Below are 24,200 nucleotides of genomic sequence, written 5' to 3'. Positions count from 1 at the left end.
AACCGAACCAGCAAAGTCATATACAATACATATGAACCAAATCAGTTCAAAAAACTGGCTCAAACCAATTAATGAACCTAAAAAGACTAGATTACCGTTACATTACATTTAATAAAATCATTGCAATATCACCTCAACGGTTTAATATGCAAACCGGAATAAACTACGCAGACTCCAACAACGCAAAATAGAGATCATGAGCTTCAGATGGTATACAAATATTACAATCTTAAAAAAAAACAATGCAATGAACCACGTGCATATCTATTTTCCTAGTTACCGTAAAAGTCCATTATCAAAGTTTAATCACTGGGCACGTGTCTTACTTAGATAAGTTGTGACTTGTGAGATGGAGTGATGTGGGTCCCGCTTTTCGGCTACGGACTCTCCGAGGGGATCCGCCGGTTTAGAGTTTCAATTTTGGTGGTAATACCCGTAAGCGCAAGCGTAAGCTATTGCGTGTCTGGGTTATCGTCTCCTCTATTTTCTCTGCACTGTACGGATCGACAAAGCCCACCAATTGAAATTGAATTCATTCATAGGATTTCTTGTCCCTTACTTCATTGATTTCATTTATTCATCCGTTCACTCACTGACTTGTTCTTTCTGAGCTTTTCTTTCGATCCAATGGAATTGAGATTTGGCGGGAGAAAGCTCTCTTTTGATATTCTTAGCGACGATGGCGTTGCTGAGGAAGAAATTTTATTTTACAGATCAAATTCTGGTCCATTTCGTCAAAATGGTAGAGATGGAGATCTTCTGTGTCTCAGAGAGAAGCCGAATCGTCGGAAGCGGAAGAAGAAGAAGAAAATTTCGCCTTCCATTGAAGAGGACCCGATCACTGATAAGGCTGTGGATTCGGTATTTGATAATCACGAGCCGTTTTATTATGATAATAGTTCATGTACGAATGGATTGGTATCGGATTTTCGGAGTCGTTTGATCCAAACTGTTATATGTGAGGAGGTGACAGTCACGGAAGACAAGGGTGCTACTGGTCGGACTGTGCATCAGGAATTTCATGGAGACCGGCATCCATTTGTGGAATTGAGGAACAGGAATGTGGATGTCGGTGGCGGCTGTGATGAATCGGTATTGCAAACCCACGAGCTTGTGAAGGAGGAGAACAGTGCAGGAAGCAATCCGTCAGCTCAAAAGAGTAGTGGAAGCGTGAACACCAAATTAGAAACCGTGCAGTCGCTGGATTGGAAGCAATTCATGTCTGGAGAACCAAAAAGTGAGTTTATCCCAGCCAAGTTCTTGATTTTTCCTGTTTTCATTGTATATTTACTTTCCATATTATCATTTGGCATATTCATAGTTTGACTATGTTTTCTGACATAATGTGGGTTTCAAAATCACCTCGCATCCATTTAAGAGTTGTAATGGAATTGAGAAACATCCCACTACAATCAAGTCAATGAAGCAATGGACACAATGAACTTCATTTAACTGTTCACTGCCACATATCTTGCAATTATCCAGTATTTATATTAGGTTTTGGTTACTGGTTCAGATACTATTAACTTCAAATGTCTGTAACGCAAGGGTACCAAAATATGATCCAATACTGGAATACTAACCTAACTAGTGTCTTTTGTTTGTTTGCTGGGGTCTAAACGTGGAAAGGTATAGTTTTGCACCGAATTCTGTAGCTTTGTTATCCAGAATTAGTAAAATATACATAATACTTGTTTAATATGTGGAATGCATGTCATTGGCCATCTCAATCTGCTGTTACAGAGGACATTTATACTCCTATTTCCAGAAATAAATCTTCAGTGCAGTTTGCGTTGTCCATGACTGATTCTTAAGCCATGCTTCAGTCATCAAGCTATTACCCAGTGCGGCCACAAAAGGAATCTTGAATGATTAACATATTTGTGACATTTCGATGTTTCTTAGGACTTAGGAGTTAGTGCTGTTTACCATGTCATTAAGCTCAATTCATTTGCCCTCTCTTTTTCTTTGCATTCTTGAGCTGTGATATACAAGTTTGTTTATGCAATTGACTGATTTCTGCTAGATTGCTCTTCTATGGAAAGCTCACCTATGGAGTATTTCTTGGAATTAATGAATAGTGGGAATTCTCTAAAAAGCACCACAGTCATAGGAAACGAGAAAGAGCGGGAGAGAGTTTACGATACTATCTTCCACTTGCCATGGAGATGTGAACTGGTAATCCCTACTCATTCATTGTAATCTTTATACATTTCTAGTTAGTGTTGAAAAGTCCCTTTATCATGGCCCCTAAGATGTTCTGATACTGCTGAAGCTAAGATGGTTCAATTTCATTGTGTTTTGGTAGGGATTAATTATGCTGAAAAATGCTCCAACATTTAGGATAGGGTTACTGCATACAATATACACCAAAGGCATTATATATTCTGCATAAGGTCTACCTAGATAACAACTTTTTTTTTTTTTTTTTTTCATGGATGAATGAAGGTACCATATTTGGTTGAGTTGGCATGAATGTTATACTTTTCTTTCTATCATCGCCTTGTCCTGATATAATTCCATTTTGATGTGATGAAGTTTCTTACATTAGCCACTTTGTTGCAGCTTATTAATGTTGGGTTCCTTGTCTGTTTCGACTCATTTCTTTCATTGCTAACTATAATGCCAGCAAGGGTCGTGATGGCATTCTGGAGGTTTCTCAATACCAGGTAAGATGTGCAATTTAATAGAAGTTAGCTGCTATAAGAAGAGTAAACGCCTCAAGTTTTATTTGGTACGCGAGTATCCTAAAAAAAGTTGTCACGTTTTATCTAGCTCTCACTTGCTTGAAATGTTTCTTCAGTTGGTGATGTCTGCTTACATTAATTTTGTGATTTAAGGAAGAAAAACAAAGGAAAGACAAGGAAAAGAGGAAAGAAGTCATGGGATCATGAAGCCTCATGTTAGTTGGTGATAGCCTTCAATCCTTATCCTTGATAAACATATATATGCTGCAATACAAGACTTAGAGCCCAAGTAAGAAAGAGAACATAAACCGAAAATCAGGTGGAATTGTTGAAACTGTCAGGTCTGTAGCTAATCCTGAGATTAGCTTTCTTTCTTGCTTTTGACCATTTTGTCCTTGATAAAATGTTCTATTCCCCCCCAAGTTGGGGGATATACATTAACCATGCTAACTTGTTACAAATATAATCGATTTTAACCATGCCCAACTTGTTACAAATATAATCAAGTTTAACGATACCCAACTTGTTACAAATATAATCAACTCTCATAGTTCCCATTGCTAGTTGTTCTCCTATGTGAACATGAGTAGGGGAAACCATTGCTTGGTGCAACTTCTCACTAAGAAAAGTGGCAATCAACTTCATTATATTTTGTATGCTTGTCAAAGATGGAGTTTGAAGCTATGCGAATAGCAGCTTGGTTACCTCACCAGTCACCACAATGACATAGACGAATCATCAACAATGACACATGTTAGGGTTTGATATTTTCACTTTGCACTTGATCGCACAATGACTGTTTGTTTCTTATTCATCCATCCATGACAAGATTTTTACCAACAAGTGTACATCGACTAGAAAGCCAACTCAATTTGCATCAGAAATACATTCAACACGTCTAAGTCCATGATCAGTATAGAGTAGCCTTCATCAAAGGGGTTGCTTAAGGTACCTCAAAATTTATAGAGCAAATTACACGGCACCCGCTATAAAGGAGGTAAAACTCTTGACCACCCGCTATTACCTCTTAAATTACATGGCATCCACACTCAAAATTACAAGTTACCCATAGTTACATTTTCAGTTAAGTGGACATGTAAAATGACCAAAATACTCTTACTTATATTTAAAGCATTTACCTAAATACCCTCAATTAGGTATCCCTTCACCATCCCTTCATCCATCTTCTTCCTATGCTGGAAACTCCTCACCACCGGAAATCGATCTCCACTGCCGACTACTAGACCCCGCTGGCGACCACAACCCACCCTCTATTTTTTTCACCCGTATTCTTTTGTTTTCTTGCCTATAAAATTCAAGGGATGGATCTGTAGCAACATGCTATTTTCAGAGGTTTTTACCATTAAAATGGAAAGAAACCTTCTCCATTATTTTCAGAGGTTTCTACCACTAAAATGGAAAGAAACCTTCTCCAGGACACATCTTTTTTCCACATCACTAAGAAATACACTTTCACAAATCATTTCCCCTTCTTCAAATTTTTTTGCTCAGACAGGAAGAGAGTTTTCCTATGTCAGAGTTCACCAAGAAGCAGGAAAGGCCCTTTAGTTGACTCCATCAAGGATCATTCCATAACTAAAAGCCTAAATTTCTGTATTCCATAACTGAATGTCTAAATTTTTGTGTAAGTTTATCGAAAGTTGTAACAAGTCTCTATCTAAAATCACTGCTCAGCTTCCTATAATTTTCAGAGATCACATTTGAAATTGGATGTCTAGAAACAGAGTTTCCCTTTCTAATGAATTAAGAAATCGCATTATATCCGAACATGAAAGAATCTGGAAATTTTGGTTTACAACAACATGGAATTTAAACTAACAAGTAGATATAGATGCAAAATACACCTTTATGATTATCCCTGAGTAAAGCCGAGACAAGAACACGTTGAAGGAATTTTTATTCAAGTTTCTTAAATGATGTAATTAGACCACTCAGAGATGAAAGAAGTATGATCCATGGACTCCCCAGGAATGTCTTCAAGCTTCAAGGGGTTCTCCTTTCCTCCAACAAGTTTGGCCGGATTTCCCACAACGGTGGGCCTCGGTGGAACATCAATCAGAGCCCCACTCTTGCTCCAATCTTTGCTCCTTCTCCAATCTTCACATTTCCCAAAATTGTCACTCCAACACCTATCAGAACTCCATCACTGATCTTGGGATGTTGATCACCACCAACCTTTCCAGTCCCACCAAGGGTGACGTGATACAAGATTGAAACATTATTTCCAACCAACACAATTTCTCTGATGACAACCCCAGTTGCGTGATTGAGTAGAATTCCTTTACCTACCTTGGCAGCTGGGTGAATATCAACGGCAAAAACATCGGCAATTCGAGAATGAAGGGCTAGGGCAAGAGGTCGGCGAGACTGGTTCCAAAGCTTGTGGGCGACGTATTGGGCTTGGCAGGCGAGGAATCCTTTGTAATTGACGAGGCAGTGGGAGAAAGAGAAGCAGGCAGGGTCATGAACACTGGCGGTGCAGAGGTCGGCAACGGTGGCAGAAAAGAAGGGTGATTGAGCTGATTTTTGGAGGAGAGCTTCATGACTTCTTAATCCTTAAATCCAACGGTGGAATTGTGCATTTGATCTCTCTAAGTCAATCCGATTAGTACGCCAAAACCCTCCTTGGTTGAGTCAGATAGGAACTCTGAGTTTGATTCAAACTCTGTTAAGAATCATATCCCATGTAAACTTTATATAAGGAGAGCATACTCTAGCAAGGGAGAAGGTGTTTTAGAGTTTAGGAGGAGCACACTTTCTTTTCTTTTTAGTTTATTTAGGCTTTCTCTAGTTTTCTTTGATTGCTTTCGTGAGATTCTAATTTTTAGATTGAGTGTTTGTTTAATTCAAGTTCAAGTTTCAAGTTTGAGGATTTGTTTTTCTCTAGGTCTATCAATTGCAGATTTAGATCATTCTAGATCTGGTTGTTAGGGTTGGTTGAGATTCGAATCATTCTTTCATTTTATTTTATTATTTGAGGTTCAAAGATGCAAGTAAGAGACCTTCTTCAATAATCTTCTCTCCCCCCTCCATTCTCGCTTCTATCTAACCCTCCATATTTTTAACTTAGGATTTATTTTCCAGCATTTATTTATTGTTCTCCCTTCCCCCTGGGTCCTTGATCAAAGATTTGTACAGTCGTGCCTCTCTTTGGTTAAGGTTTCCCTTTTTCTTTTATTGCTTTGTTATTGATATTTACTTTCTGCAATTTATTTTTCATCATTTATTTATTGTTTCCCTTCCCTTGGGTCCTTGATCCAGAGATGCCTATAGTCATGCCTCTCTTTGGTTAAGGTTCCCCTTTTCCTTTTATTGCTTTGTTATTTCCTTTCTGTATTTTTTTTTCCACCTTTTTATTTATGCGTTGGTTATATTTGTATTATCTTTAGTCTCAATTTGATCGCATTAGATGTATGGATTAGGACCGCTCGTTTAGTTTAATTAATTAGTTAACAAATTTGAATCATTGCACTCTCGCATTACCATTAAGAGGTTAAATTCAAAGTGACATATCTCCTTGAGATCGACCCGTTAGCTACACGATACCGTGCGCTTGTGGTTATTTTTATTTTAAAAACAAGCTTTTGGTGCCGTTGCCGGGGAGGTATTAGTCCATTTTATTTTCTCATTCTTAGGTAAATTGACTAAAAAAAAAATTAAAAAATTCAAAGATATTACTCTTAACTAGAGTAGAAACAAAAACGTATTGTAGTCCCCACTCTATTGTAGAATCCCTAGGATTTGATTGTAGGTGGCTCCAAAGACTATACGAATTCCCTTGCTGTCAAACCTATACAGCACTCAGCTATACGACAACCTTATGGCTTTGGAATCATTGTTTCAATTTTTGTGGTCGGAAATTCACTACTTTCCCTTTTGTTTTTGTTATTTTCTTTTCTTTTATTCTTTAGTTATTCTTCTTCCTAGAAGACTTGAGGTTAACAATGAAGTCTTCGTCAAGGTGGTGGCTCCCTTTAGTAGATCGGTTGCTTCTCCTATAACCCCGAAGAGGTGAAGGAGTATCAAAGTTAGAGTATCTTTAGGCTTGGTATAACAAGAGACAACTTGCCCGCATTGAACGCCATCTGCAATCGAAATAAGGGCCAAGGGAGAGGGAAAGGGATAGGTTGGGGCAAGGTTGGAGGCAAAGAAGGGAGAGTGGGAGATGGGTAGGATAGGGTGGGCCAATAGGGAAGAGGGATTGGGCTTGCTGGGGTGAGAGGGATATGAATGGGTTAGGTCCGGGCTGATGGGGTGGGATGTTAGGGGAGGTTGAGAGAGAAGTGCTAGGTGTTCAAGACAAATGAGTGGGTCGAAAGGGGGGAGTTGAGTGATGGGCTTAGAAAGGAGTGTTAGGAGGGAGGGGAGGCCTACATGAGAGGGGCAATTAGGGTGAGAAGGGGGAGAGCGACACGGGAGAGGAGAGTGAGTGGAGGATGCGAGAGAGGGAGCCTTGCAGGTAACTGGGGTGAGAGAAGATTTGAGGGGTTGAGAGGAGATTGAGTGGGGTCCCCACAGGTAATGTGAGAGGAGCGTTAATCTGGCACTAAATTGAGTTATTTTTTCTAGAAACGAATGAACGATGATGAAACCTGAAGTCTAAGGTCAGGGTTTCTAGGTAATCCCCTTAAATTAGGGTTGGCCTAGGAAAGTCCATCAAGGGAATCTGATCAAGCCGCAGGGTTTAAGAATGGTTTTGGGATCCAAACGAAGGCTGGGAATGGGGTTTCAAATTCTCTTTATTCAATGATCAAAAACTGAAATTTACAATACTTGAAATCTTGAATCGGCTATTCATAGCCTGAAAACTCTATTAGACTCTGAAAAGGAATCCCCTAAATAATTAGGCTCAGACTTGACTCTTAAGTAACCAAATACTAACCATAATGGGACTCAACTACTTGTCAAAGCCAACTCAACTACTTAACAACTCACTAACAAACCAAGTAGGACTCCAACTAAAAACTCACACTTGGAGATAAGAGGCTAACTCCAAATAGAGCTAACTATAAATATGAGATCCCCTTTCTAGATAAGGAACCTTATCGACAATGAACTAACTCAAAATAACTTCAAAATGATTAGAACTCTCAACTTACTGACTCAAACAGGAAATGAAAGTCCCTTCCCCAGACCCCACAGTGTGGGAGCTTCGGCACTGGGTACGCCCTTTATCCTTGACCCTTGGATCAAGGGAATTCTATTAAGACCACATTGAACCCCAAAAGGGAGCTGGAAAAAATGACCAAAATACCCCTGGGGTATTCGGCCAGCTCCAAGTGCTCTTTTTTGGGGTCTAGTTTTTGGGCCCAATTTTAGGGGGCCTAACTCTGGTTATATCAATAGATCTACGTTGGCCTTCATTTAATGGGTTTCCTTTCTCATAGGCCAACTTAATGGACCTTTGATGTAAACCCGAATCTAGGGTTAGGATAATTTTGGAAATTTCCCCAGATTCTTAGGGCTGCCCATGAATTCCAGCAAGAGGGAGGGATGTGTCAGAGGTCTAGGGCTTTAGATAACCCTGCTGTAACTGAGAATTAGGCCTGAAATCTTCTGTAACTTGAACTTCTAGATTTGAAATTCAAATATGAAGTCAAATTAGTGTTAGGATAGGTTTTGGCCAGGGTGGGTTTGAATATGTCTTTGCTGGTTCCGCAAGTTCAGAACTGGGTTTCTATGTTTTAGAGAGTCTAAGGTGGTCTAGTTTATCTCACTTAGGGTTTCAGAAGGTTTGAAAATTCTGCAGAATTCTCCCAAGGTAGAAGATGCAGTGCAGAAAATTTCCAGCTAAGGGGAAATAGGCTGAATGGGAAAAGTAAGTTTTAGGAGTAGGTTCTAAGGCTTGGTGCAAACCTAGGGGAAGGGTAAAAGGGTCTAAAGGTGCTGGGGGAGGAGGGGTTAACAGGGGGAGAGGAGCTGCTGCTATCGCAGGAAGAAGGGAAAGGGGAGGGAGTGGCTATGGTTGATAGGGAAAGGGTTAGGGGCTGTACTTACTTGAAGACTGAGGAGGCTTGCTGGAATTATTGCTTGAATGCTTGAAGAAGAAAAACTTTAAAATTACAGAAACAGAAGCACTATTCCAGCTGCAGGTCGCCCTTCCTAGGATCCCACGACTTCTCTCAATCTATTTTTTCAAACACAATGTTTCGTTCATCAAAGCTCCAATTTACATTGCAAGAATAGGCTATTTACAGCCTTAGGGAAAAAAAAAGAACTCTGACTTGGGTTGGGAGTCGCTAATGGAGAAGGGTCCCACCCCTTGACCAATGCCTGTAAAAGGGAATCTAATTACTGCGAGACCTCAACTCTTAGAATCTTACTAAAACATATTTTAACTTAAAAGCACTAGCTAATTAAGATAATTTAGGACTCAACCAACACCTTTAAATCAAAATAGAACTCTCTAAACAAAACAAACTCCTAAAAGATAAGAACCCTTTTTTGGATAAGGATCTTATCTTCTCCACAACTAACTGACTTCAACTCAAACTAAAACTCTTACATAATTCTCAAACCAGGACTCTAAATAACAAAAGAAAAATAGAAAAGGACTCTAGTTAAATGGATTTATTCCAGCTAATTAGGACTCGATACGGGGGTGGAAAATGACCAAATTGCCACTGTGTTGGTTGGGCCTCTCTGGGCTTGCTTCAGAATTCGAGTGGGTTTGGGCCTTCTTCTGGCCTTTCTTGGGCTGTCCTTCGCTGGTTACATCAACCTCTCTTGATTTGACATCACAATGATTGATAATGAGGGAAAAAAGAAATAGGTTGGAAAAAGTGTAGAAAAAAAGAAAAAGAAAAAAACAATTGGAATAATGGGGACATGATATGAGACATAAGAAAGAAATATCTAAATGGCTACCTCTCCTCAGATGGATGTAAGAAGGATCAGGGCAGAAGAGAAAATTTTGGTGGAAAGGAGCATTAAACTTTTTTCCAACTAATTGTGTGTAATTTTTCACTGTACTTCATGCTTTGCTGTGTTTGAATTTTTTTTTCCACCAATATTTCCTGCCTGTCTCTTTATTATGATGACTTGTAGTAGTTACAGGAGTGCCTGACAATGCTTGTGGCAGGCAGTTCCGGAGACCATGTGCTGTAGAACTGTCTGATTTCAGCTGTTTGATTGTGATGGCCTTTGGAGTCACCCTTTTACTGCGAACAGGTAGAAAAAGATTCAGTATCACCTCTAGATTTTTTAGGCATGCAAATGGATGCTTTGATTAATTCAAATTATGAGAATTGATGCTTTACAGTTGTTGTTTCTTGTTTCAGATATCAGCCTGATATATCACATGATCCGTGGTCAAGGAGCTGTAAAGCTCTATGTGGTGTATAATGTGTTAGAGGTGTGAAAAATCCCAAGACTCTCGATCTATCTATAAGCTGATTGTTAAATGGGGATTCTTTTCAACTGATCAATGAAAATTGTTTTTACTAGATATTTGATAAACTATGTCAAAATTTTTGTACGGACATGCTGCAAACACTATTCAGTTCAGCAGAGGGGCTTGCAAATTGTTCACCAGAAAATATGAGATTTTGGCTCTGGAGATTCATCTGGGACCAAGCGTTGGCTGTTCTTGCATCTAATATCCTTCTAGAGTATGATATATGTTATTGTTGTGTCTAATGTCCTGTTCTGTGGCTTGTTTGCAACAGTCTTGGGTTTCTTTAACTAGTCATACTTGCCCACTCGTTCATCTTGTTAGCTCAGTCAATCACTTTATCCACATGTATTGTTGCTCACAACAATGCCATACTGGCTTTGCTGGTTTCAAATAATTTTGCGGAGATCAAAAGCAATGTATTCAAACGCTTTAGCAAGGAAAACATTCACAGTCTGGTGTGCCATGGTAAGCCTTTTCAGCCTTCCTCTTCTTGTTGAAGGGTTGTATTAATTCTCCTTCAACATGTGTATATTCAATGCCACTTCAGTATAAAAATTGTGTCAATTGATGTGATCATCCTCCTGCTTGGATGGTAGTCAAGAAATGGCAAGTGAGAATTGAATGTCTTGTAGAGGTCCACTTTGGATCTCTCCTGGCTGAGCTCATTGTTCCATGTTTTTACGCGTGTTCAGTTATCTATGCCAGCACTTCTGGTTGAATCATCAAGTTTTGCCTCAATTCTTCTTAATTTTTATCTTTAGTAAGGTTGGCGTTGTATGATTTCATTGTTTATAGGACAAGGTTTGCCTTCCTTGTGCAGTGAAAGCTCAGCCACCATCCTAGGGCTTGCGAAACCTCAATAGAGTATATTCTATTCCATATAACTTCCCAAGCTTGCATCTGAAGCTGCCGTGGTGAATGGAATCCATTTGACAAAGGAAAACTTGGAATGCTTTCTCTGGGTGGGGTTATTGAGTACTGTTTACCATGTAATCTTCAATTCTTATATAAAATATCTCAAATTAAATTGGGCATTTTGTTATTACTGAATCTTATTGTCCCAACCTCCAGGTTATTTCCTGGCCTTCCATCAGAACCATTGAAGAACCATAGAAAACAAGCATTGACCTGGTAACGCATTGATTTAAACTTCTAGGCTTAAGCATGGGCCTCAGACCTGAAAGACTGAACCTGAACAAATCACCCAATTTCCTGTCTGACCAAACTTTTTGATATATTATTTTGTTATATTTAAGCAGGCCTCCTGAACCTATCGATTATGAGTGTCCATGCTGTAAGCCTAGCTCCTTGTTAATTACGGTCAGTTCAGGCCAAGCATATATCCTGAGGCACTGTAGCTTGACTCTACCCATGTAGTCGCATATGGCCCAAAAAGACTGAACCTGAACACTGTCTGACCAAACTTTTTGATATATTATTTTGTTATATTTAAGCAGGCCTCCTGAACCTGTCGATTATGAGTGTCCATGCTGTAAGCCTAGTCCTTCCTTGTTAATTATGGTCAGTTCAGGCCAAGCATATATCCTGAGGCACTGTAGCTTGTTTCTACCCATGAATTCGCATATGGCCCAAAAAGTTTTGATGATCAGCAACTTAAAAATCAGAAAGTGTATTTTTTGTGTCCATAAAGAATTTATTATTTCTGGAGAAAAAACAGCACAAGGATACCCACATCCTACATGCATAGTGCCTTAAATACGTCACCCTATTACTTACCATACTTACTCACTCCCCTCCCCCCCCACCCTCGCAGTGGGAAAAAAGGGAGGGAGGGTCCCATACTGTTATGAATCTGAGAGTTTTTTACTGGTGAACCCTGTAAGTGGGGATGAAACTCTAGGTTCCTCCCTTGGAAGTGCAAAAAGTTACTGGTTATCCACTGTTAGACATTCTGTTAAGTAATTCAAAATTTGAATTGGAAATGACCCCAATGCCCTTAATGGGTTGTTATGACCAAATTACCCTCCCTACCCAACCATATGAAATTTTGAATTACTTAACAGAATGTCTAACAGTGGGTAACCAGTAATTTGGGGATTTGTTGGAATTGGGGAACCATTAATTTTTTGCACTTAAGTGGGGAACCTAGAGTTTGACCCCACTTAAAGGGGTCACTAGTAATAAAACTCCAAATCTGAAGATTGAGCCCACCCCATGCACAGCACAACATTACTGTTAAGAACCCTGCCATTTTTGGCACTCCAAAGAGTTCAGTTAAGTGATTCAACAACAAGCATTCACAATTTTTTTGCTTTACCCTGCAAACTCTTATTCAGCCAACTCCAGAAAAGAGAAATGGTGTTATCAAGAAGTTCCTCTCACTCTTGTGTAGGGTATAATTTCCTTACGTACTTTGAAAATCAGATTGGTTTCATTAGGTAGTAGATTAGTCTGGAGTATACCTAACTGGAGGCTTTGGGTGAATTTTGGGTGAATGTACTGATCTCTAACAATAAAAAAAATCTTCTTGATTTATCCAAGAATCTTGCCCTGATGTTCTGGTTGCTGAATTTGGATCCAGGATCTGAACTTGTGGTTAGCCTGATTTAGGTTTCAGACATAAGATTCCATTTACCTAACATAAAAATAAAAATTAATAGTCAAGAATTTAAAAAATATCTTCTCTTCAGCAGCAAATATTCATTGGTAAAAGTTTGGAATTCTTGTATACTTTATATGGAAACGTTTGATGGTTTGATGATTTTCGGCATTAAATTATAATTTATTACCTCTCATCATATCCAGTTAATTCCATTGTTTAATAACAGATTCGGTGGAGAGGTTCCACATTTCAGCATTTCTTTTGTTTGTGCTTGCTCAGAATATACTAGAGGCTGAAGGTCCTTGGTTTGGAACTTTTATTTATGTAAGTATATCATATAATACCTGTGAGCAATATGGGCTACATGGGGAAAAAAAAGTTCAGAAAGTTTTTCACAAATCATTCTTTTAACACTCTGTTGCTACATGTTTTCTTGTGACATTGCAGAATGCTCTCCTTGTTTATACATGTGAAATGCTAATAGATATCATAAAGCATTCATTCATTGCAAAGTTTAATGAGATAAAGCCCATTACATTCTCTGAGTTTCTGGAGCAGCTTTGCAAGCAGGTAATTTCTTTCACTCCGATAATAGATGTCATAAAGCATTACAATTTTTTTCTCTCTAGGAATTGTGGTGATCTTATCATCTGTGTTCTTCAGTAAAATTTTGTTTCCACAGCAATTAGCTTATGCTACATGCAAGAGCATATAGGATAAAGGGTTGAAACTCCATATAACATCCTGGACCTTTGTTGTGTCTGATACTAGCCCTCAAATTATAAAGCTTTTGTCTCCTGGTTATATTTTCACTCATGAGTCGTCGTATTTTTGTTTCTTGGCCAATTTTGTGGAGAATAAAACCTGTTTGATATTGCATAATAATTTTTATTCCAGAAACGGTTGTTACATGCAATAATTTATTTTTCTGGAATTAATATAGATTTTCAAAATGCTGTGGCATAGGAGATGGTGTTTATTATGAATTTGGAATTACTGATTTGCTAATTAAATTTGCATTGTGTACATTAAAAAGCAACTGCTTTGTGCCTTATCAATTTTTTTTGGTATTAGGTTCATTACTAAGGGGAAAAAAAGGGGTGATAAATGTATTTCTCTTCTTCGTTTGTTCTTGTTGAAAACATGGACTGAGGTTTTCTAACTAGAATAAGATTATGTTTCCTAATAAGTCTAGAGTTTTATTTCTATTTGTTTTATATTTCCTTTTCCTACTTAGTATAGGGCTTAACTAGATTGTAACTATAAATACCCTATTGGGGTCTTGTGAATAATATACTTTTGAGGAGCAATTCTTCACATTACAACAGTTCTTTTGAATGGAAATAGAGAAATAGAGAAACACTACTGTGTTCATGTAGTTCATAATAACAATAATTGCAAGGTGATTATATTGTGTCTGAGCTTCCATGATATGGCTGTTTAAGGCCCAAATAGACCTTGGTCTGCAGGCGGAATCAGCTCCAAGCCAAGTAAGGCCAAATAAGTTGGGTTCAGTTAGGACTTAGGGTATATGGGGAGGTTTTTATATGAGGGATTCAAAGGGGATTTAAAAGTACACTTCCGTTGCTACAGGTCTAGGTGGTTAACTGAATGGATTTATAGAGAACTGTATGGGGGTGGTTATGAATAAACTTAATTTTAGGGTTTGGAAAGAGGGTTTTGAATCAAGACGTACAGTAACTAGAGTTTTGCTGGGCAGAAGGAGGGATGGGTTGGGGGTGCGGTTTATGGTTGAAAGTGTCTTGAGTCCATTTTGCCTGCTGGTTTGGAAGTTGTGAAATGTTTTGGTTTCTAGTTCAAGGAAGGATCAAATGGGGGTAGGGAATCAGATAGATATTAAAGCAGAAAGTAGGGACGGGGATGCTGGCTGCCAGGTAACTGGATGGAGAAGCCTTGTATGATGGTATGGAGGAGTTCAGTGGAAGTGTAGTCATGGTTCAACATCTCTGTCTCAAGGCCCATCTTGTGAACTTAAAAAAATGAGAGTTGGCTATCTTTTTGAGTTCGTGGAGTTTTTTCTTCCACCAACTCGGGGTGTCAGGGGTCATTTGGGGTTGAAACTTGCTGTCCAGCTTATATCAGCCCTTCCAAACGCACTGGTGATGTGTGAACACAGTAACCCCTCCTGGCTGAACCATAAAGTGGGCCCCAAGGCCGTCCCAAGCAAGCAGGCCGAACCCTCTAGGAGGGGTATTTTGGTCATATTAGCCCTAATTTAGTGGCTGGTTTTTATTTTCAGAATTTTATCTTTATTTTCTGAAGAGTTTTGATCAGTTAGGAATTTCAGTTTGAAATGTTTAAGTTGTGGATAAGACAAGATTCTTAGTTTCTTACAAAGAGAGTTTCTATCTTTTAGGAGGGTTCTTATCTTTTAGGAGCTTTCTTTTGATTGGAGTCTGTTTTGAGTTAGTTTTTGAGTCCTTGGTTATCTTAAACATTAGCATATGTGCCATTAGAGTTTTAATTGAAATAGAATTCAGGCATGTGCTCATTAGAGTTTGAGATAAGGTTTTATTTTCAGCATGTCTGTTTTTAGATTCCAATTCAAGAGTCTAGATTATGTGGTGAGATTCTAGTTTGTTAAGGAATTCCACTTAGTGTTAGTCTGTTAGTAGGCTATAAATGAGAGCCTATTATTTCTTTGTAACTGAAGTTTGATTATTGAATGAAAAGTTACTGAGTTGAGGTCCTGAGGACCAGATTCCTGTTTGAGGGGGCCATATCGAAGTTCTTTTTCAAGATCAGCACTTTTCTTCAAGTTCAGCCATTCTTCCTCAATTTCAGCAATCAATCTTCAAATTCCAGCAGCAACCCAACCCTTGCCGCAGCCTACCTTCAACTCCAACTATACAACAAACCCATGGTCAGATTTACGGCAATCTAACTGTTAGATCTATTGTAAACCTTAGGAACGTTATCTCCCTAGCCCTTGTGACCTTCCCTCCCCGTTTCAGCCTGATCAGACCAACCCAAACCCTAGTCTAAACCTAATCCGTAGTTCAACATAAACCCTCAACGATACTCCAAACTCTCTTAGGATTAGCATCGCCCACACTTACTCGACTTCCCCTTCCCAATCCTAATCCTAGTTGACTTCCCCAAGAGTCCCACTCCATGTACAAAACCTCCAATTTCAACCTAAAACCATTAGGTTTAAATCTGAAATTACAAAATATCAGCAACAGCCCCATTCCTAACCTAACCGAGACCCCAAGCCCCTAGTTTCCAAACCTTAACTGTTAAATCCAAATGTGAAATTATCATTACAGCAGTTTCAAGTTCAGAACTCTCTCGCCTCTAACCCTAAGCCTAGCCACATCCTTCTAGAACCTTACCAAACCCTTGTGAACCCTGAAACCCAGCCAAACATCCCTTAATAGTAGACTTTCTTGCTGGAAGATTCTGGGGTGGCCTTAATTTTAGGGAAATCATTAATAAAACCCTAACCCTAAAATTGGGTATGCATCAACTGGTTACCTTAATTTTATGAAAAATATATTGTAAACATGAGTTCCTCTTGGGAAACGGCTATGATGATGTGAAACCTGAAGATGGCCTACTGTGTACATCATATACTCATACATTTATGCTCAAAGTTCAAAATTGAAACGCATCTAATACATTAACATGTTCATAGTTCAAATTACAGAGGTCGACTAATAACCCAGTCATCAGAGTTACAACTCAAGAGTTGAGACTTGGGACCCAATGTACTAAGCACATTATCCTGTCTTGCATATCATCTTGTCTGGCCAAATGGAAACAGAGGAATGTCTTGCAAAATCTTGGCATGATCTTGAGATTTCTCCTACCATGAGTATAGGTTCAGTTCTCAACCAAGACGAGGTTCTTTGCTTGTCATTTCCAAGAACCTTTAGCAAAACACACTTTGGAGATACCATTCCAAAGCTAACACTATTTTGAAACTTAATACAGTAATAAGGACTCAAAAGAGCTGCAGCAAAGCTTGGAGAATTTTATCAAAGTGTTTTCTTTCCCATCAATGAGGGATTATTTATAGTATGATGTTAGGATATTAATCCATAAGGGGCCTATACAATTAGGTTAAAATAAGGTGTGATAGGGATTGTGTGGGAAGAGATCTCATTCTTACCTACATGGAAAGTAGTTTGTTAGGATCGTGTCAAGGTTATATTAAGGGGAACATAGGGTTGCTTTTATTACATCTCAACTTAGACAAAAGACTGCAACATAAAAATAACATGAAGGACTAAATTCTCCTGACTTAGGAGTTGGGCAGAATTACCAGATTTCCTTTACCCAAACAATTCTGTTAATCTGATTAAAAAAAAAAGGATTATTATGGACTAATATAGACTTCTTTGGTGCTGCTGGCAACAAGCCTAGGGGCTTCCTTAGGCCTTGGGCTTTCCACTTGGTGTAGGTCCCATGACCTACATCAATCCTTTGGCATGTCTCTAGGAAATCTGAAAATTTTGGCTTTTCTGATGAGTTGATTTTGCATTTTAAAATATGGAACCTTTGAGAACCTGAAGCCAATTTGATGCAGGTTTGCCATCAAATTGGCTTCTTTTCTAAGGAATAATTCTGAGGTTGGGTTATACACGTGGTTTTTTTATATAACAGGTCAGTTTTAAGGGCCTAAAGTAGGGGTAATTAGTGCATATGGGATTAGCTTCTATACTCGGTTCATTTTCATGTTGTTCTAAAATTGAACTGGTTTTATTGGTTTGAACCAGTGGTTCAATTTAAGTTATTTTAGGATATCTCTTTTACGCTTTGGGAGTATACATTTTTAGTTATTTTTAATTTAAGCATTTAGTGGGCTGGATTATGATTTGTTTTCATTCTACTTCAGTTTTCTAGTCAGTTTAACACTTTAAGTTACCTAGTAGGTTAAGAATTGTGTTAGGCCTCCCCCCCCCCCCCCCACACACACACACACACAAAGGAAAAAAAAAGAACGAACAACAACAGCCAGCAAAAGAGATGAAAAAAAACCATGTACAAGAGTCTATTTTTTAATATTTTATTTAAGGTTGTAATAGGGGCAAAGAAAACATGAATTTGATTAATGAAATTGCATTCCATGCTTTTGCTGCTGCTTGCCGCTTCTCCATTGGTGGTCAAGTCCAGAGGATCTAGCCTTGGTGGGATTGGTAAGTATCCAATTGATTCCTTGACAGTTGGAAGATGTGGAAGTTCAAATTGTGGGATTGTGGTGTGTATCCTATGAACTTCTTGACAGTGAGAAGCCCATGAAAGTTCAAACTAAAGCTTTACTAAAAGTATTACAAGATTCAATATTCAATCTTTATTCAAAATCCTCTAACCAAAGACCTGCTGCTCAAGAAACCTCCCACTACAGTAAGTTTGATCCATCCCATCAACACTCAAACCACCCAAAATGAATATCCCACCCATCTCTATAAGTCATGCCATCTTCAAAATTTCTTAGCAAATTAATGATCTAGTTAAAAACATCTCGATCCTAATTTCTTGATTATCCCAAGGAAAAATTCACAAGTCCAAAATCAAGAAGTTTATCTTGTACACTATAACCATGTCCACCAGGAGAACTAAAATTGAGAAGTGAGGCTTGTACTACACAGGTCATTCCAAGCTGAACAATCTTCTCCTAAACTTGAAAACTGTCAACCCAAGTACCCAGCTCATCCTTATCTTCTCTTGGCATTACTCCCACTTCACAGTCCAATCCAAGCAGTCTTAGATAAAATTTCCATTTATCCCAGGGAAACTGTAAATTGTACTAGAAGCCATGGTTCAAGAACTCGCTCTCACCCATCCATCTTGCTGGCCAAAAAACAAAGACCTCACTAGATCTTGCCAAGTTCTCAGCAAGTTGGGGGAATTTTCCCTCCTAATTCAATGGCTCAACTCAGTGACTTATAAGGGACTTTTGGTACTAGGACTTGCTGTCAAGCCTATTCAGGCCTTTAAACACAGTGGCGACCTTTGATTGATGAAAACACAACTGTATGTGTGAGTTCCCTTTCAAGCTTGGCTTTAAAACCCCTAAGCTGAAGTACACTTGTAAAACCTAGTGTGGACATAATTTACTTAATATTTATGAATACATTAAAGTTAACTCAAAAAACTATGGTATATTGTATGCATTACACATGTTCATCATCAATGTTTATATTACAAACTTCACATGACACCAAGGAACAAATTTCGGTCGAAACCAAGATTTCGACCCAAGAAAAGGCCGGAATTTTTAGGTTTCAACCAAAACATATGATTTTTTTTAAAATTTCGACCTAGGTTTCAAGCCTTATTTGACGTCCATTTCATATGATTTCTTGCCTCCTACCTATTTAAAGCATAATAAATACAATGGAACTAGTATTTTTCCCAAAAAAATCACTAAAGATTTATCATTCAAGTATACTAACAAATGACAGGTTCTGACAAGTACAAACTATTGCATACAGACATAGAATCATCAACATAGATTTATCATTCAAGTATACTAACAAATGACAGGTTCTAACAACCAAGATATTGGAGATGTTGGTGAGATCTTGCGAAGAGTTGATTGAGATATATGCAAGATATGATCAAGTTAATTGAGTTTTTATCTAGATATTCAACATATGAGCAAGGTATATGGGATATGAGCAAGTCTCAGCGAGATTTGGTAATTTTTTTTTGTCTTACTTGGCTAAAAAGCAAGATATTTCGCAAGTTCTCCAACCTCTATTTTGACCCATGAAACCCTACTTTGTTCATTAAAGATCCTGGAAGAATTGGCTCCTACTTGGGACTCCCATCAACCTTGGACTACATGACAACCTACCTTAGTAAGACCAATTTGGTCTTGCCCAAGTGTTGGAATAGAAAATAGTCTACAATGAGATGACTTTGAGTGGATGCAAGAGAAATTAATGAGACTAAGAGCAGAGATATGGTTTCTGAGCATAGTGTAACATTTCGTTTCGTTTTTCCATTTTGACCTGGTTGCAATGGCTTTATTTTTCATATTTCGCTGAAATTTTGTCGAAATCTAGTACAAGTTTGTACCATATTTCAATGCTAAATTTCAGTGGGTTTTAGGTGTTTTTTTTTTGCCTGGTTTTTGTTGTACAACCTAATTTGAAGCCAATAAACATATTGGAAGTATTATTTTTGCCTAAAGCCTAACCCAAATTAGTGCTCTTGATTAGTACATGCCCCATTGTATGTTTGTGAAATTGAAGTCTGGAACATGCATTTCACAAATGTAAATATGGATATTATGCAGGAGAACACTAAATTTTCATTGAAGTGCACCAACAAATACAAGAACAAGTGCAAGAACAAGTAGAAGTGTAGAACTCAATACTCGGTTAAACATTACAATGAATGATGTATAAGAATAAATTAATGAATTACAATGAATGAATGAATATCATACAACATACAAGATATCATAAAATGAATGGGACCTAGTCTAATCTAATAAAAGCTGTTGTATGGGGCTGGATCCATTGCTTTAGTCATGGAGGAGTACTCTGAATAATGGACAAAAGCAGGCCATGATATAGTATAGATAAAGTTACCCGTCTAGTCCATCACTACCCTTCTATAGGTAGCATCATCAACATTAAGTAGATTTCCTACCCTAGGGAATGTGTATTGGCCATGGACATTAACCTAGTCACAGAATTGGCATAACTAGTGCTAATCTTGATGAATATCCAAAAATGGAGTCAACAAATAATGTACTTGATCCATCCCCATACCCATATGCAGACATGCTGCTGGAATTAGCCGTTGGACCACAATATGCTCCACCATATCCATAAGCCCTGTATGGGACAACCCCTTAGAATTTTCAAGGCTTCACCAAAAATTTTGAGATTTTGGTGAAATTTCACCGAAATTTTCCGGAATTTTGGCGAAATATTGCAAGTTTTGATTTCAACTAGCATTTCATTTCGGCCAGCACAAAATTTTGCAGAAACTTTGTGATATTTAGTACTATGGTTTTGAGTATTTGAATGCTATGACAGAAAGTGAAGAACCCAACCAACTCCAACCAGAATATGATGTAATCAACTCACTCCATTACATCTCTTAATGTTGTCTGTTCTCTCCAATTCACAATTGATGAGTGGCTTCATTGATATGGAGGAAGCAATGAACTGGCTTCCAATTAAATGAATATATAAATCCGTCAGACCACTGATGGTTTTGGTCCCATTAGTAGAATCTAAATATTGATGTCAGCTTCTTCAACCGCATCATTAAAGAACACTGAAGTGATTGTTCCGAAGATTCTGCATTTTTCACCATGATTGGATCATCTGGGTGCACTGGATATTGGGAAATAGGTTTAGCTCAAACTCTGAATATTCTTCTATACTGCTCGCGATGAACACCACTTTTGGATCCATCCCTATCTGTTTGCTGCCCATTTGGACAACATTATTGGTGCTCCAAGTTCCTGCATTTGATAATATGGGAAAATAAGAGTATGAACTGCTTTGGGTAATTCTTAATGGTTAAATTTATAATGTCTCCATCCATGATTTTTGTTCCTTGTCAGTGATGATCCATTTTTCCTGCTTTTACTTTTCAGACATTAAATATAAGATCTGAGGATGGGAAGAAATGTCTTACTTTTGTCCCCTTGGCACCTGCTTGTGTGGTAAGCACTGCTTTTTGATGACATTTAATTTGCACATTTTAATTTATTGGTTAGATTCAATATCTTCTTAGTGGATGTTCTTTGTGGTTCTAGGTTATTCGGGTTCTTACTCCAGTATATGCAGTTCACCTTCCCTATGGTCCCTCTCCATGGAAGTTACTTTGGATCTTCCTGTTGTTAGCCATTACCTACGTGCTGCTGGGAAGCCTTAAGGTGATGCTTGGCATGGGCCTAAGAAAGCATGCGGTTTGGTATGTTAAGAGGTGCGAGAAGAGGAAACATCATCTTGATTGATATTAAGGAGATGATAAATGTGGCTAGACATACAGATAACTTGATTACTGTACACCAGAAGAACCAAAATCTCCGAGGTAGAGCTGAATCATCTTCATTACTTTAACTGTAAACCATCACTGGATTGTGTGCTGCAAGCAAATTCATGTGTAGTTGCAGCTTCTGGGCTTTCATGCGGTTGAAGTCTATTTCAGAATGTATATACTCCTTCCCTTCTCTCTTTCTCTCTCTCTCTCTCTCTCTCTCTCTCCCCCCCCCCCTTCCACCTTCCCTAGGGGGATTAAAATTGAGCATATATGTTTCCTAATGTACGAAAATGTACATAGTTAAGTCATATTCATTTACTTTTAACCCCCACCCCGTCTTGTGAAAGAACAATGTATATGCAATTGAATCGTTTCTTGTCCTGGTTTTTCCTTCGATGCCCTTTTATATTTTGATTTCCTTGTGGTTTTGGATTTTTTTTTTTTGGGGTGGGGGGAGGAATGGTTTGTGTAGAAAAATTCCGATTGTTGTTACCGAAGCCAGAGACATGACTGGAAGTGTCACGAACAGCAACATTAGCAGACATAATAGAATTAGCAGCCCCATGTGAAGATGCACGGATGACTTTCATGAGATAATAGAAGACCTAGTCTTGGTAATCAGCACCTAATCCCCTCAAAGTAACTAATACCAAATCCTTATCTGAAGCAGGGGAATTTGCAGCGGCTAACATATCAGTGAGAGAGAGAATTTCAAGAAGATAATCAACAATCGAAGAAGAACCTCTTTGAATCTGAAATAATCAATTCTTTAGTTCAAGAATTCGAGTTCTTGAACCAAAAGCAAAAATTGTGTTAAGTTTCTTCCACGCCTCATTAGACGTCCGAGCAGCAACGATGTGTGGAAGGATCCTTTCAGAAACTGATGCAACAAGCCAACTAAGGATGAGTTGATCTTGTCGATCACAAAGTAGAAGAAACTACAGATCCAGACATCTCAAAAGCATCTGTAGACGAGATCAAACCACCAACAACAGTTGCAGAGGAAATAGGTCTTGGAAAAGTGCCATCGAGATAGCCTAACAGATCATAACCACGAAGAAGAGGAAGAAATTGAGCCCTTCAGAGCAAAAAATTCGAAGAGCTTAACTTGATTGGAAGCGCAACAACGACATTAATGGAGACCAAAGGAGAAGAAACCATCATCGGCGGTGGATTGAGCGTGCCAGACGCCGGAGAAGCCATGAGAGAAAAAGAAAGATCGAAAAACCTAAGGGCAGAGGCCCGAATAGAAAACTGATACCATGTAGAGAATAGTATTTCTGTATATTTGAAATGAAGAGTTACAAGGGTATTTATAACCTTGAAAATACAAGATACTATACTGACAATATACTAACGATATACTCTATCTAACAGTTTGGTTTGTTAATAGAGTAGTTTCAACCATGGAGAAACATTTTTGGTGAATTTCGTCCAAAACGTGGCGAAGTTCGCCCAATTCGACAGAGTGAAAGAAAATTTGAAGCGAAACAATTTTTGCCAAAAGTCGCCGGAATATTGCTGGAAAATTGACGATTTTCCAACAAATCGGTGAAACACTGACGAGTATCGTTGTAAATGCCGAAGCTCCATAAATCCATGCTTCTTTTACCTCTATTATTACTTGTTTGCAATCACAGATAAAATAGGAAAACAAAACCCAATAAAATCTAAACAAAGAGGAAAAAATGAAACATTTTAGTCAATATTTCCCAAGAAGAAAAACATTGATGTTGGAGCAAGGAGGAGAGAAGGATTTGCCAATCTGCCATGGAAGCAGCAAAAGAAATAACAAACAGAGTTGAACAAATAAAATGTTGAAATTACTTAGAAGACAAGACCCACGACCAAACTCATTGATCACAAATAAAATGTTTAAGAAGTGAAATGATTTTTGCCTCTACAATAGAATGGCAGACAAGGTAAGGAGAAGAAGCCCTAAAAAGCCTTGACCTCGAGATTTGCAATGAAGGATTCACTAAACCTCCAGATTCTTCAAATAAAACCTCATTAGGTTTTGTGGTTAAATTTATTGAATTTTGAATCCCACAATGTGGTTTTGTGATTAAGTTTATTGATTTTGATTCTCCCACTTGACACACATGTGGATGAAAAAACATTTCCATCCCATGATGTGGTGTCATGTCAATGACTTTTTAATTTTTTTACTTCACTTGGATTATCGAATTTGTCCTTCATCTTCTACACGACTGCACAAATGTGCTCCAAACTATCGCCATAAATGGTAAATCTCAGCAGCGTAGTTCCCCAGTTTGCAAGGTTCGGTTTGTCAAGTCCACCAATTGGCAAATCAGTAAATTTGGCCAAAACTTCGCACCTTGGTTTCAACTCGACTCAAGGCTTTGCCCAATCAAATGGGTTTTGCCTACATTGATTCCTTCTGTATGTTTTTAAGATAGGGATGCCTTTCTTCACTCAGTTCTCAAATGCCCGTACCTTAGTTTTTGGGCTTTTGAGCACACAAAATTAGTACATGACTCAGCAGGACGTCCATAATTGTTTTATTATTAAAGTCTCGTTTAACATCAATCCC

At 38.3% G+C, this 24,200-nt stretch overlaps 1 protein-coding gene and 1 pseudogene across 1 annotated transcript; one reads left to right on the top strand and one right to left on the bottom strand.

Moving 5' to 3' along the window:
• The first annotated feature begins 406 nt into the window (after positions 1-406).
• LOC149010872 (protein POLLEN DEFECTIVE IN GUIDANCE 1-like) lies at positions 407-22,018 on the top strand. The gene is made up of 11 exons (XM_089161269.1): positions 407-1,237; positions 2,027-2,178; positions 2,566-2,669; positions 9,790-9,878; positions 9,989-10,062; positions 10,155-10,305; positions 10,402-10,569; positions 12,894-12,991; positions 13,115-13,237; positions 21,258-21,326; positions 21,420-22,018. The coding sequence occupies exons 1-11, from the start codon at positions 628-630 to the stop codon at positions 21,618-21,620; spliced, it is 1,839 nt and encodes a 612-aa protein (XP_089017395.1). The 5' UTR covers positions 407-627; the 3' UTR covers positions 21,621-22,018.
• On the bottom strand, positions 4,604-6,793 carry LOC149010873 (serine acetyltransferase 5 pseudogene; annotated as a pseudogene).
• Positions 22,019-24,200: the final 2,182 nt, after the last annotated feature.

This window comes from Hakea prostrata, chromosome 7 (assembly GCF_041222555.1).
Source record: "Hakea prostrata isolate BN-2017 chromosome 7, UWA_Hpros_2, whole genome shotgun sequence".
In the NCBI taxonomy this organism is placed as follows: Eukaryota; Viridiplantae; Streptophyta; class Magnoliopsida; order Proteales; family Proteaceae; genus Hakea; species Hakea prostrata.
Note: the sequence above shows the minus strand (reverse complement) of the source record. Positions and strands in the feature narration are given on the sequence as shown.

Excerpts from the sequence above, each read along its gene's own strand:
- LOC149010872 (XM_089161269.1), top strand. The coding sequence starts at position 628 with ATGGAATTGAGATTTGGCGGGAGAAAGCTCTCTTTTGATATTCTTAGC. Across the intron at positions 10,063-10,154 it reads TGGTGTATAATGTGTTAGAG|ATATTTGATAAACTATGTCA; the intron begins GTGTGAAAAATC and ends TGTTTTTACTAG. Across the intron at positions 21,327-21,419 it reads CCTTGGCACCTGCTTGTGTG|GTTATTCGGGTTCTTACTCC; the intron begins GTAAGCACTGCT and ends TTGTGGTTCTAG.